Raw genomic sequence first — 13,166 nt, 5'->3', positions numbered from 1 at the left:
AATGAACAATGGTGCGGTTTTTTTAAGGTGTAAAAATAGTTAAGTTACTTTTCTCCTGAAAATACTACACATGCGCAGATGCTCACGTAAACGTATGCGCACTCGTCCCTATAAACATCACAAAGAGAATAAGCCGATAGATTTTGAAAATAATGAAGTCGCCGTATAGTTGTTTTATATGGACTTCTCGACTACCACTAAAGAAATAGCACTCAACCAAAAAACCTAGCTAACTAAGCCACTAAGGCATGCTCGGTTCACAAGGATTAAATTACTTTATCGTCCCTTTTTTATTATGTTTAATTCCCTTTTTTTGCCGTTGCATGTAAAACAAGCCATCTAACATGAAATTTGCCATGCCAATGATTGTTCTAGAAACAGACTGGGGCCCAAAGAGTTGAACAGTGATACACCCCTTCCCCCTTCCAAATATAGCTTAGACTAACCTATTCTTGCTTAACTGATAGTATTAATAGTTGAAGAATAAATGCTTTTTCACCAAACTTCTTTTATAGTATCTTCTCTCATAGTCCTTTCCTAGTTTTTTATAAACAAATTCCCAAAAATCTAAGCCTTGCTGTTGACTGACTGTTCGGGAGAAAACGAGTGGACCAAGGAAAGGAAAAAGATATATAATTGCATGTACAAGTCGTACGGATGCTTAAAAACAGTATGAGGAAACCAGTGGATATCGAATCATGGTGACGCAACTCCGATGCCAATTTCCCATCTTCCTTGTCGGTGAAAACAACTTAAACAACTGTGAAATGCAATCCAAGCAGTGGTGTCCAATGGCAGCGTACGTGTTCATGTCACACCTAGAAAAAAAAAACAGCACGAATCCAAAGCTCTAGTTCACTCAATAACTGTTAACTAATCTTACCTCCACTAGCATGAGCTCGGCAATTTTTACTTTTGTATGTACTGTTTGGAATCATATGAACAGGTTGGGAAACGGAAAAGCTGAGACAGGGTAATAGTGGTACTAGCTGAAGAAGATGACGCGGGGTAGTTGGCACATTAAGCTCACAGATCACCCAACGCAGTCTCTTTCGCCTCGAGTCACTAGATTATGCCTCAAGATTTCTAACAAACTCTGATTTATCCATTACTTTAGTTTTGTTTAATGATTTCTTTAAAACAAATCAGACATAAGAGATGCCGATTGTACTGAAAATAAGAAAAGGCCCAAACGAAGCAATACAACAAATCAATAGCCCCAGAGAGTTAAGCAGCAGCAACAATAACAAAGGTAAGGAACAACCGAAATAATTAAACCAACTAATGGCACCGGCTCCCTAAAATAAAAATTCAACACGCGTCGCAAAATATTGTCTTGTACTCTTATACATCACTGATCAACTACTACACAAGCTCCACACCACAACTAGCTGGTTGTAACACCGCCCACCATCTTTATAACCGGACAATAAAGCTGGTAAGTTAACTGTCCCATAGTAAGTTAGTCATTGCCAGTTCGCTATAAACTATGTAGTTGTAACGCCATAAGATCTATCTGCATGGACTCTCGATATAATGTCTTACATCGCACTAGGCCCTTTCATGCAAGGCTAGTCGCCAAACTGAAACGTGAGGAGCTGCTTTCTAGGCGTCGCCATGCCGACTACATCCACCATGATTCGCTCGCATACACCATAGCTCGTGGCAACCCATCCACCTGATCAAAGATAGCAAAACTATCACATATGGCCTCCGCTGAACAAAAGACCTTTTTTGCGTCGAAGGAGATGACCAACATAAGCGTGTTATCGAAGTAACCTACACGATGCAACTAGGGGCAGACCGTCCCACGTAGCGGTGGCTATTTTGTTTAGTTAATTTATGTGATGTAATTACATATCACATCCTTCTCTAATCCATTGAATCCTGACACATATTCACATTAAGTGGTTTCTGTTATGATTTGTGGAATTTTAGTTTCTTAAATTTTATTCGTTGCTGATGTAGGAACAGAAGTCCAATACAAATGACATGCTCAAAGATTGGGTCTGGAAACCGACATTTGTACAGTGCTGTGTTGGCGCCACAATGATTTGTACCGATGTGATGCGTAAAGGCGCCAGTACTGCACCACAATTCCATAAAACAGTGCAAGTGCGGCTTGGTCTAGGTGCTAGTTTTGTGCTTATGAGATTGCAATGTTCCACCACCTTTTCATTTTTTTTTTCTTCTTCCTGCAGAGTAGGTGAACACCAGGATTTGGGTTGATCACCTGCCGAGTACTAGAACTTGGCGTCTTGTTAGCATTGTTTAACTGCAATGATGAACTCATTACTCGTGTACGGGTCAACAAAACCAAATCGAACAAAAGTGCAATTATGAACTCATGATGGTACAAATTAGAGTTTTTATTTTCTCCTAAATTGTATATGCTTATGTGTCAACTGATATTACTACTATATAGTTTACCGAACTTGCTAAACACACATATAGATCGATTACTCATAAGTTATAATAATGCACATTTATTTGTTCCGAAAATGAATCAGGTTTTGCTCTTAAAATTCATCTGTGGTAACAAAATCCCTTCAAAGTTCAAACTAAATGCCATAGATTGAATATGTGTCCTCCTGCACAGCACAGAGGACAAAGTCCGAAATTATTTAACCTAGTGGAAGACTAATATTTTAACCTTATTTCTTCCATGATTAAAATAGGGGTCATGGTGTTCTTCACGAGGTTAAGGGCCTGTTTAGATTCCAAAAAATTTTGCGCAGTACCCGTCACATCGAATCTTACGGCACATGCATGGAGTAATAAATGTAGACGAAAAAAAATTAATTGCACAGTTGGATGAGAAATCGCGAGACGAAACTTTTGAACATAATTAGTCCATAATTAGACACTAATTACCAAATACAAATGAAAATGCTACAGTAGCCAAAATCAAAAAAAAAATTGGATCTAAACGGGGCCTAAGTTTCTCAAGAACAAAGGACCCAAACATTAGTACATCTCTCGCCAATTAAAATGAGGTGGCACCCCTCTCCACATAGCATTGGCAGATGATTCCAAGCAACCAAATAAATAAAAATAACAAACAAATAAATACACATCGCCTGTTTGAGTTGAGCACACCACAGCCCACAGTAAAAAGGTCAACAGGACAAGCAACGTACTATAGTATGTACTTTGACATGCATCACTGCTAATGATACAATATTAAGGGCTAAGACATCCTTTAGTACAGCAGAGCAGTCTGCTTCCAAGTCAGTCTGGCCTTTCTGATTGGCAGCTTCTCAAATAGTTTAATTCCCACTCCTGTCACATAACATAACCCTGCTGCATCTGTATATAGACGTCATGTTCGCTGGTTGGTTTCTGGGCTGGTTTGGGCTGGCTGGTGCTGGTTTATTGTGAGAGAAAAACAGTTTGGGCTGGCTGGTTTGGGCTGGCTGAAACCAACAAGCGAACAAACTGTCTAATTCTACTGGACAGCTACCTCTGGTATTTGACTTTCTGTACCCTAGAAAAATACACGCATATTTACATCTAGGCGCCTCAAATCTGATGAATACTTGTGATTTGTATGGCATCATCTTTTGCAACTGTAATTCCTTTTCCTAAGCTGACGGATTAACCAGCCGACACTCGGACAAGATGGAGGGCGACCAGAGTGCTCATTTTACACGGTTTCTTTAATAGGGAAGCTGCTGGTGGACAGGTCTCCGAAGTGTCTTGCTTTGCACTCCTGCACTGCAAAGCATGAGCCCATTTGTCTGGTCTGCCTTTTCCTTTCCTTTCCCCTCCTGAGATTTGATTGATCGATTGATTAATATACTCTTTTTTTTTAAAAAAAAAAAGAGCTAGTAGGAACTAGGCCCTCGTTTAGTTCCCTCGAATTCTCAACTTTGGCACTATGTAAAAAGAAGATTTTCCGTCACATCAAACTTATGGTACATGCATGAAGTACTAAATATAGACGAAATCAAAAACTAATTGTACAGTTTGCTTTAATTTTACGAGACGAATCTTTTGAGCCTAATTAGTCAATGTTTAGACAATAATTCACAAATATAAACAAAATACTGCAATGAGGAATTTTTTACTGTGCAAAGTTTACATATCCAAATTCCGACCAACTAAACGCGCCCTAGGGGAATTGATTGATTAACCTGCCCGAGCTTAGCCTCGAGATTTCCACCCGTCAGAGGGTCTCTGTTAAGGCCCTGTTTAGATCCTACCCAAAATCTAAAATTTTTTAAGATTTTCTGTCACATCAAATCTTGCGGCACATGCATGGAGCATTAAATATAGATAAAAAGAATAACTAATTGCACAGTTTATCCGTAATTGGCGAGACGAATCTTTTAAGCCTAAATAGTCTATAATTGGACAATTTTTACCAAATACAAACGAAAGTGCTACAATAGCCAAAAGCCAAAAATTTTCGTATCTAGACGGGGCCTAAGTGTCACTCAATCATGCTATCGTTTCTCTGTCAGAGATGACAGTGGAGGCATACGTGTTGCTCCACGGGAAAATTGGGGCCATCCAGTGCATAATGGTTCCGGTCGTTTGAGCTTGTTTGAGTGATAATCTATAGTTGAAAATACTATCGGCTAATTTGATGTGAGAGAAAAATATTGCTGGTTGGCTGAAAAAAATACGGTTTATAAGCCAAACAAGTCCAAACAAATAGAGCGAATAAGACCCTCTTTCTGGATAATCTTGAGCTAGCCTAGTGGCTAGTACAAATTAGCAAATTTTGGCCCGTTCGTTTCGCTGAAAAAACAAGCCGAAATACTGTTCCGGCTATTTTGTTGTGAGAGAAAAAATACTGTTCCGGCTAAAAAAACAAGCCGAAAAAGATGAATTATAAGAGAAGCGAACAAGGCACTTTTGTTCTTATTATAAAACGATCTGTATCACTTTTCTATATCTACATGCTGATAATAGAAAAGCAATGATAAAACAACAGTTTTTGGTTGAATGGTCGATCGAGCTACTCCAACAGGTCTTTAGATTTTTTTTTTATACTGCGAGAATGATTTGGATCCAAAACTCGTCTGTACACTGTATTAGGTCTTTTTATGTTTTCGAATAAATATTCCTTCGAAAATCGGCTGAGAACTAGTAGGCAGGTTCTGGCAGCACGTGCGGCAGATGCGCAGCTATGGAAGATAAGGCTGCCAAAGAAAGATGCTGCGACTGCAGAAATTTAGGCCGGTGTTTTCACAAATGCTATGTAATAGGTGCATAGAAAAAAAAATGTCCACAATGATGTAATTTGGCAAACTTGTAGCCATTCGGCTCTGAGCAAAATTAATGCATATTCAGGTGGGGATTCCCTCCCCCCTTTGATTTTCAAAAATAAATAAATTAAGGTAACCCGTCGCAGAATCGCCGGGCCCGGGAAAAACGGAGCCTTGCGATCGCAGGCAGGCATGCATGATGAAACGCTGAAAATGGTTTCCTGACACATCACAATGTAGTGGTTAGTGATTACGGCAAGGCAAGGAGGAGCATGCAATGCATGCTTATCTCCCGCACCCGCAGACGCAGACGCGAAGTAATCACGTATTATCAGTCATCAGACGTCGTCTCGTCGTCCCCGTGAGGTTGCTTTGGAGCCAAGTCCGAATTAATGGCGCGCCTGACTTTAAGCTTCGTCAGAGATTCATCAGAGAATGCAGACAAGGCTAGCAACAGCAACCGCGTTGCTTTGCTCCATCCATCTCTTTGGCCGCTTCTTCGCACGAAAGACGAAAGAGACGAGCCGATATTTGCAGGCCCGGCAGCTGATTATATATCTCGACGTTTATATTTGTCTGCTCACAAAGAAAAAGCAAAGCGCAATTAGTAATTCATGGTATGGAGCCACTGAATATGAAATTGCGTCAGGTACCAGCCTTTTTCTCTGAATGGAGCTGCAGGATGGCAAAAGGCAGCGAGGAGGAGCCAAACGGGTGAGCCGGAGCCGGTGACGAGACCCGGCGCTTGTTTTCAATCGCCGGCGACGAGGACTGAGCAACTACCGGGACGTTGGCAACGACGGCCCTTTCTTTCTTTCTTTCTTGACCCTGGTTTTTTCCCACTACGTTTGCAGTACAGAGACAGTGCCAAGTGATTCCCGTCAGAAATGGATGCGCGTACGATTAAAGGTGCCTGCAGCCTGCTTCATCGGCGAATCAGTGCAGTGGCGGTGGCTGATGACTCGTTGTGAAGCTGAACCTGAAGGTGCGAGACAGGGCAGGCACCTTCTGGTCCCTTGTTGATAGAGGAACGGAAAGGCTTGAGCATGTGACTGACTGGAACAGCATGAATCTTTTCTCTCCCCCTAGATCGAATGTGGCTTTGGCACCATTAGTTTCTACTGGTACCGATGTACTCGTTCAAGTGAGCTTAACACTAGCGAGTTCTTCCTACTAGGAGTGCTGCTAATAATGCACAGAGTGTGGTCATTCGTAACAGCTTTTTATTACTACGGAAGAAAGGCCAAACAGAGCGGGGGGAGGAAATCATGGAGCTTTGGACGGACATGTCGGAGGCTAGCTTCCGAGGCACGTACGCACGCCGGGCGCCGCAAAGGTGGCTGCTGCTGACGCCGAGCTAGCCCCCACAGGCCACAGCATATGGACGGGTCCAACGGCCCGTGCCCCGTGCCCCGTGCCCGCTCCAGCACCACAAGGACTGTACAGTACAGGGCAGTGACTCCAGGCAGTGGCGGTGAAAAGCCGAGGCCGGGGGCAGCCGCGCAGGTTGGCGTCACATGCGCCGTGTCCGGAGCGTAGCGTGGGCGCAGGGCAATCTGTGGCTCTGTGCTGTGAGCTGAGCTCCGGCCTCCGGTGCACTGGCCGCCCGGTGCAGGCGCAGCGTTGTCGGTGGCTTGCAACACTGCACTGCACGAGGTCTGGGGAGTGCGCCCGCGGTCCATCGTTTCTAGAGCGGAAAAACCAACCACTTCTCCCGAAAAGTTGCCTCCCACGCAGAATCAGAAAAAACAGGACGAGCTCTAGCACCAAACAGCCTCATACGTTTTTGGCACCTTTTCAAAGGTTGGCCACCGACTCACCGAGGCCGTCTAAACATGTCCCCGGGCGTCAGCAGCCACCCTCCCGGCTCCCGCCTAATCTGCGGCGATCGATCGGCGCTAGGCGTCGCCCCATCGTGTGGCCATCGATCTTCCAAAGGGCGGCCTGATTACACGCGGCGAGGGATAGGGTAGGACTGGACTGAGACGAGGGATTCAGCGACGGGGCGAGAGGGCATGCACGCACTTGTCACTGTCTCCTCTTTAGCATCCATCCATCATCTTCAAATAAAATCAAATCAAAAGAGAATTAGGCAGGACGCAAGCCATCACCCTGGAAGCACGAATAAGCATCACTGCATCAGGCATGGACCACCAGCCCACCCAAGCATCTTTTGTTCCTGATTGGTGAGTTCTTGGCGCCCAGCACGCACGCTGCTGTGCTCCAACCGAGGACAAGCACAGGCCAGTGCCTGCACCGCAGGGTCTCACTCGCTCGTCACCTTGCCACATCGCTCGCGCATCAGTCCAGTCGGAGGCTGCGACGTCCCGGTCGCTGGCCGCATGCTCTCTCTGAGCCTCTGATGATGCTCAGACGGGGCCGCGCGCGCGGAGCTTTGCCAGCGCCACGCCAATGGAACAGTCCTAACGGTCGCTCGCTCACCATCGACGGATACGGACACCGTCGCAGGACAGGCAGGACCATCCTAATGATTCATTAGATTAGCCTGGGAGGGAGATCACTGAACCACACTACAGAGGTGCTGCATCATTGGCCGGCCAGCCCCAGCCACCAGTTGGCGACCTGCCAAAGTATGTGACTGTACCATGGATCACATGCATTCTCAAAGATGTTCATGGCCGTTGCGTTGGTGCCTCACAGTCACAGAAGGGGTTCTTGTTCAGCACACAAGGGGGTAATAACAAGAGATCTTTTCTTTGTTAAAAAAAAAAGATGACAAGAGCTCTTTGATTGGCTATTTCATGGGGGACACATGCCGCTGACATCATGGAACCTGAGATAATGATCCGAGATACGGATGGCATCTGCAAGCTGTTCTATTGCAAATATGGTGTACATAGTCATGGACCATGGGACAAGAACACCACATTACGAACCAGATATAGCAAGCATACCACCAGGCCAGCCTGTTCGGTTGGCTGGTTCGTATCGTTGCTGGTTCGTGAAGAAGTACTGCTGGTTGGTTTGTGTGAGAGAAAAATATTGTTTCGACTAGAAATTTACGATCATTTACGACAAGCCACGGCCAAACGAACAGGCTGAGCATCGCTGGTCCGCAGGCGCGCCAAGGCTGCTCTGGCTTGCCCCCAACGCTTCAATGCACGAGCCGTCCAGCTCAGCTGCAGGCGAAATGAAGCCCCCAGATCTGAATCTAACTGAAACTGTACTCAACTCCGGTATCATGAGGAGGAGGGGTCTACTTGCTCGGCACAGGCCGGCCACAAGGTCAGGCTGCCTGCGCACAGGTTTCAGACGCCTCTTCTCGAGCATCAGACGCCTCTTCTCGAGCATAGTTAGGATGAAAACGGATCGAATACGGACGGATATCACCGATATTACATTTGTTTTTATATTTCTGTCTAGATTCAAATTCGAATACGGATAGTGTCAACTATGTCGGATAGGATACGATTGGATATCGACATCATAAATATACGATTTGAGTATTCGGATACGGATACGGTATCGGATGTTGGATATCCGGACTCGGATACGGATAGATCTCAACCCCTCTAAACAGATTCGGTTTCAAATACGATCGAAAAATATCTGTACCGTTTTCATCCCTAAGCATAGTACAACGGTCTGTGGAAGTGCCTGAATTGCATTTTTTGCAACTAATAAATGGGCTAGCATTTATTAGACACGCACAAAATTTCTGAATTATTTGCAGCGCAATACAAGCATTGTGCTTTTAAAATTAAAAATATACTCTACAGACTACACTAAGGATCGGTGCCTCAGTAACTGAAATCTCCTACGGCTGAACAATGTACAGGTTGCCCAACTTTATTCAGGGGCGGTTGATGGCGGCCTAACCAATGCTTCGATGGCCAACAATGCGGAGTCTTACAAGGTAAACACATGGGTGCTTGATGATGGCCGGTCCAATGCTTCAATGGCCAACGTTGTGGAGTCTTGCTGCATCACAATTCAAGCAATTTGAGTCAGATTCGAAAGCATATGAAGCTGTTTTATCAAAATGTTTATTCTGTCTTTCTAGGAGAACGTCAAGGTCTCTCATATGGGCAACAATGCACAGAAAATTCAACAGGCACAGGCACAGGCACAGGCCCACCCAGTTAGGAAATCCGAAAGGCCATTCAAGTCCTTAAGCAAAGATGTCAAAAGTCCAAATGGATGGAGCTCAAAGATGATTTCTTGTTGGCACGGATGGAAAGTTTGGATTTGTTAGGATATGACATGTTTGTTTTGGACTCGTCAACTATCCAAATTGTAGCAGATTCATTCCATGTTCTAAGATGAACCAATAAAACCAGATGGGTCGAGAACTAACCCAGATAATAAAATTAATTGAAAAAAGAGGTACATGGCATACGGAGATTCATCTTAAGCATAAAAGATAGGAAATTAATGAAACGAGTTGTAATACCTGCATTAAGAGATTCTACGAGATGAATTCTAATGCATATTAGAAACAGAAGCATCCTGCATTAAAAGAAGACATCAGCCAGAATAAATACAGGGAAAAACACTTTGTACAGACAAGTATAGGAAGCTACTACTTACTTGAATCATTGCACTGAAGCTCTGAAGCCCATGGTGATTTGCAGGAGGAGCAGGGACATTCAATGATGACCCATTAGCATTTGTTGCATTGCCTTCATTGTCATCATTTGCAGATTTGGCAGTCCTTCTCCATCGCTTCAACATATATTTTTGAGGCAGCTCTTTGATATTTCTGTAATCTAGCACCTTCAACATGTGACAGCATGGGATACCCATAAACTCAAATTTCCTACAAGTGCACAGACAGGAGCAATCACTTGAATCGAATCGAACAAAGTGTTCCTTGGGTTTCTCAGATGAAGCAACCTTGTACTCAGATCTCGACCCAGCCTCCCCACAACTGAATAACACAGAGTCCATGAATAGCTCAAACTCTTTACGAAAGATCTCAAACACCACTGGGGTATATGTATGAGAAGTTTGCTTTAACATCTTGGCTGGGGGTATTCTTGGATAGCTCTGACTAGCTTGGAAGTCAGCTTGAAGCTCAGCATAGCGATGTTCATCCACTGCTCTTTCATAGTGCTTGAAGAAGGACAGCAGCTCCAGTTGAGGACTCAAGAATTTCTTCAAAATACTACTGAAACTCTCGGCTTGAAGTGCACTTATGATGTCAGCACAAAATATATGTCTATCATATGCCAAGGCCCATTGTTCCTTCTCAGCAAACACTTTAGACAACCATTCATTATGTCTAAGATCATACTTTTCCAACATACTTCTCCATGAAAACACGAATTCATCTTCGTCCTCATAGCCAAAGACACATTTGCTAAAGTCCTTTGCAAATGTCTTCGAACCTTGGAAAACATGATTGAGGTGCTTAAGAGAATTCTGATACACATGCCAAGCACAAATTCGTTGAGTGGTACTTGGCCAGGCGGCTGCCATTGCACTACTTAATGGAATAGATTGATCTATCAAAGCTACTGCAGGCTGTTTTCCATGCATAGCGATCTTAAAACTCTCAAAAAGCCACTTGTATGATTCAAATGATTCATCATAAAGCATAGCTGCACCAAAAATAATTGTTTGTTTATGGTGATTCACACCAAGGAATAATGCAAGTGGTCTGCCATATCCATTTATTTTGTATGTTGTGTCTAAGCAGAGCACATCACTGAAATAGTTGAAGTCATCTCTAGATTTTTGGTCTGCCCAAAAGAAGTTAGTCAGTTTGTCATCCTCATCGATTTGCATAGTGTAAAAGAACGAGGGGTTGTCCATTTGCATCGTCTGTAAATATTTCAATATTGCTCCACCATCACCAGGTTGCATGGCCTTCATACGCTTCGAACGGAGATAATTCTTGTAATCAGCTGGGAGGAGAGAGATACTCCGAAGGAAACTGACTTGTCTCACAACAAGATCACTGGTTGCTTTTGTTGTTGGTGTTACTACAGAATCATCTGATAGTTCTGCTTCTCCAGACTGAAGTTCTGTCAGTATCCTCTGCGACCTTAACATATGCATCGTTGAAGGAGGGGCTAGCTGATGATTGTGGTCTGCTTTAAAATCAGTTACTCTATACTTGCACTCTGGTGTGACTTTTATAATCAATCTCGCCGGGCAACCGATTCGTGTATCCAATCTTGGCTTCTTTGCTTCCAGTGATTTTTTATCCCTGTTGTAGCCTTCTCTTGAGCACACAAAAGTTCTTACTTTGGTAATATTTTCCGAAGATTTGTGTGATGTACTTTTCCTAACGCTAAAGCCAACATGCCCAGCATATTTGTTGTAGAATTCGTATGCCTTTTCCTCACTCACAAATTCCATGCCTACCTCTGGAACCAGCTTCGCAAGTGAAGCCTCATCTATGGGTGGTTCAGCTTCTATCATTCTTCTCATTTTCCCCTGGAAACGAATCATAAAATGTTTTAGCAGTAGGTAAGGGCACAATGAGGCATATTTCATTGCAGATTTTACTCAACATGCCAAAATGGGAGGAAAATGACCATTAGAACAGCAATGTTAGCCATAATGGAAGAAACATATGTGTGATGTCTCTTATGGTTGCTTTAAGTAGCATGTGCCATATGGTCTTCGATCCTAACATGGTAGATCAAAGTTACTCAAAGACAGAAATAAAAATGATTTCCCAGTTTTCAGGGGGGGGGGGGGGGGGGGGGGGGGGGGGGGAGGGGTATAAAGTGACTAAAACACTGCACTATGCAGATCAAGGAGGCCAACAGTCAGAACATTTGACACGTAATTCAATTATTTCATGATTGTCAAAGATAACGGGTCAATAGTTCCTTTTGGAAGGAAGTTGTACCACTGCAGCCAAAAATGTATGACCCGGCATTCTGCATTAGAAGTGCTATGGTTGCAACCTGTGATCGCAAGAAAAACGACAATACATAACCTCCAGCTGATACGGGATAAAATAGTCCTTACAGTGCATGACATTTAGTGCAAATTAAGGCACCAACAGTAGTATTGAAAAGATAGTGCTTGTGAATCATAAAGTTAACTCTATGTGAAGCTATAACATCTCCAATAGTTGATAAAGAGAGCCCCACAACATTCAATTGCAAAACAAGTGTGGCCGAGCAAGCAACATATAAAAACAACTCTGTCATGACTGCTTCAGAACAAAAGAGCATGGCTTTACCTTCCTGTAAGCAATGCCACACGCATTGCAAAGAGTTCTTGGGCCATCAGGCCCACGCCGCATATGGGGCGTTGCATTGCCGGATATTCCGCACCGCAGGCACCTGATGGAATCACAGTAAAGGAATGAGAGAATCAAACAACGGGATTTAACACAACCATTTCTGAAATACGAGAAGCATAAAAATAAGAAGTCCAAAGTGGAGCGGACTGTCACTGCTCCCCAGAAAGCAAGCAAGGAACGCCAAGAGGCGAGACCATTCCTTCGGCCAGCACCATCGAGGGCGAAGCACAGCAGTGATTTGCAACAAGCACAGCAACTGAGCAGCTCTTGGGCGCGGCCACGTACCGCACGTGGCCCTCGAGGCCGTCATCGGCGTTATCGCGGAGGAGCTCCAGCTCCTGCTCCGCCGGCGGCGCGCCGTACGGCTGCAGCTCCCCTCCGCCCCCATCCGGGGCCACTAGCATGTGCATCATTGCATCACCGCCCTGCCATGGCCAAATCCGCATAAAAGAAAATCCTCCAAAAATATAAAAAAATCGAAAAAAATAGCGAACGAGTTGGATTCGGACTGGAGGAGGTACCGGGAGGTAGTCTGTAGAGAAATTGTGAGCGATTTTCGCGAATTTTTTCGGCTGTTCCGGATTGGAGTTAGGGTTTGGAGCGGGGAGACGACGAGCAGACGCAGGGGAGTAGGAGCGGAGGGGTCAGCGGGATCCGGTGCGGCAACGGGGTAGGTGGCCCTCGTGCGGCAGCGTCCAACATCCGACGCGTGTACTCGTCCG

General features: G+C 44.4%; 1 protein-coding gene across 2 annotated transcripts; it reads right to left on the bottom strand.

Annotated features, from left to right (window-relative positions):
- Nucleotides 1–8,831: 8,831 nt before the first annotated feature.
- Nucleotides 8,832–13,136, bottom strand: LOC136552697 (protein FAR1-RELATED SEQUENCE 5-like). Of its 2 annotated transcripts, XM_066544261.1 has the most exons (6): nucleotides 12,966–13,136; nucleotides 12,730–12,869; nucleotides 12,382–12,484; nucleotides 9,768–11,621; nucleotides 9,631–9,686; nucleotides 8,832–9,158 (listed from the first exon to the last, which is right to left on the bottom strand). In XM_066544261.1, the coding sequence occupies exons 2-5, from the start codon at nucleotides 12,855–12,857 to the stop codon at nucleotides 9,660–9,662; spliced, it is 2,112 nt and encodes a 703-aa protein (XP_066400358.1). In that variant the 5' UTR covers nucleotides 12,858–12,869; nucleotides 12,966–13,136; the 3' UTR covers nucleotides 8,832–9,158; nucleotides 9,631–9,659. The 2 variants fall into 2 exon arrangements, with proteins under 2 accessions (XP_066400358.1, XP_066400357.1); XM_066544260.1 differs by lacking the exon at nucleotides 12,966–13,136 and having other exon boundaries at nucleotides 12,730–12,890.
- Nucleotides 13,137–13,166: the final 30 nt, after the last annotated feature.

The sequence above is a fragment of the Miscanthus floridulus genome, chromosome 4 (genome assembly GCF_019320115.1).
Source record: "Miscanthus floridulus cultivar M001 chromosome 4, ASM1932011v1, whole genome shotgun sequence".
NCBI lineage: Eukaryota > Viridiplantae > Streptophyta > Magnoliopsida > Poales > Poaceae > Miscanthus > Miscanthus floridulus.
Note: the sequence above shows the minus strand (reverse complement) of the source record. Positions and strands in the feature narration are given on the sequence as shown.

Excerpts from the sequence above, each read along its gene's own strand:
- LOC136552697 (XM_066544260.1), bottom strand. The coding sequence starts at position 12,890 with ATGCGGATTTGGCCATGGCAGGGCGGTGATGCAATGATGCACATGCTA. Across the intron at positions 12,485-12,729 it reads GGCCTCGAGGGCCACGTGCG|GTGCCTGCGGTGCGGAATAT; the intron begins GTACGTGGCCGC and ends TGATTCCATCAG. Across the intron at positions 11,622-12,381 it reads GTGGCATTGCTTACAGGAAG|GGGAAAATGAGAAGAATGAT; the intron begins GTAAAGCCATGC and ends ATTCGTTTCCAG.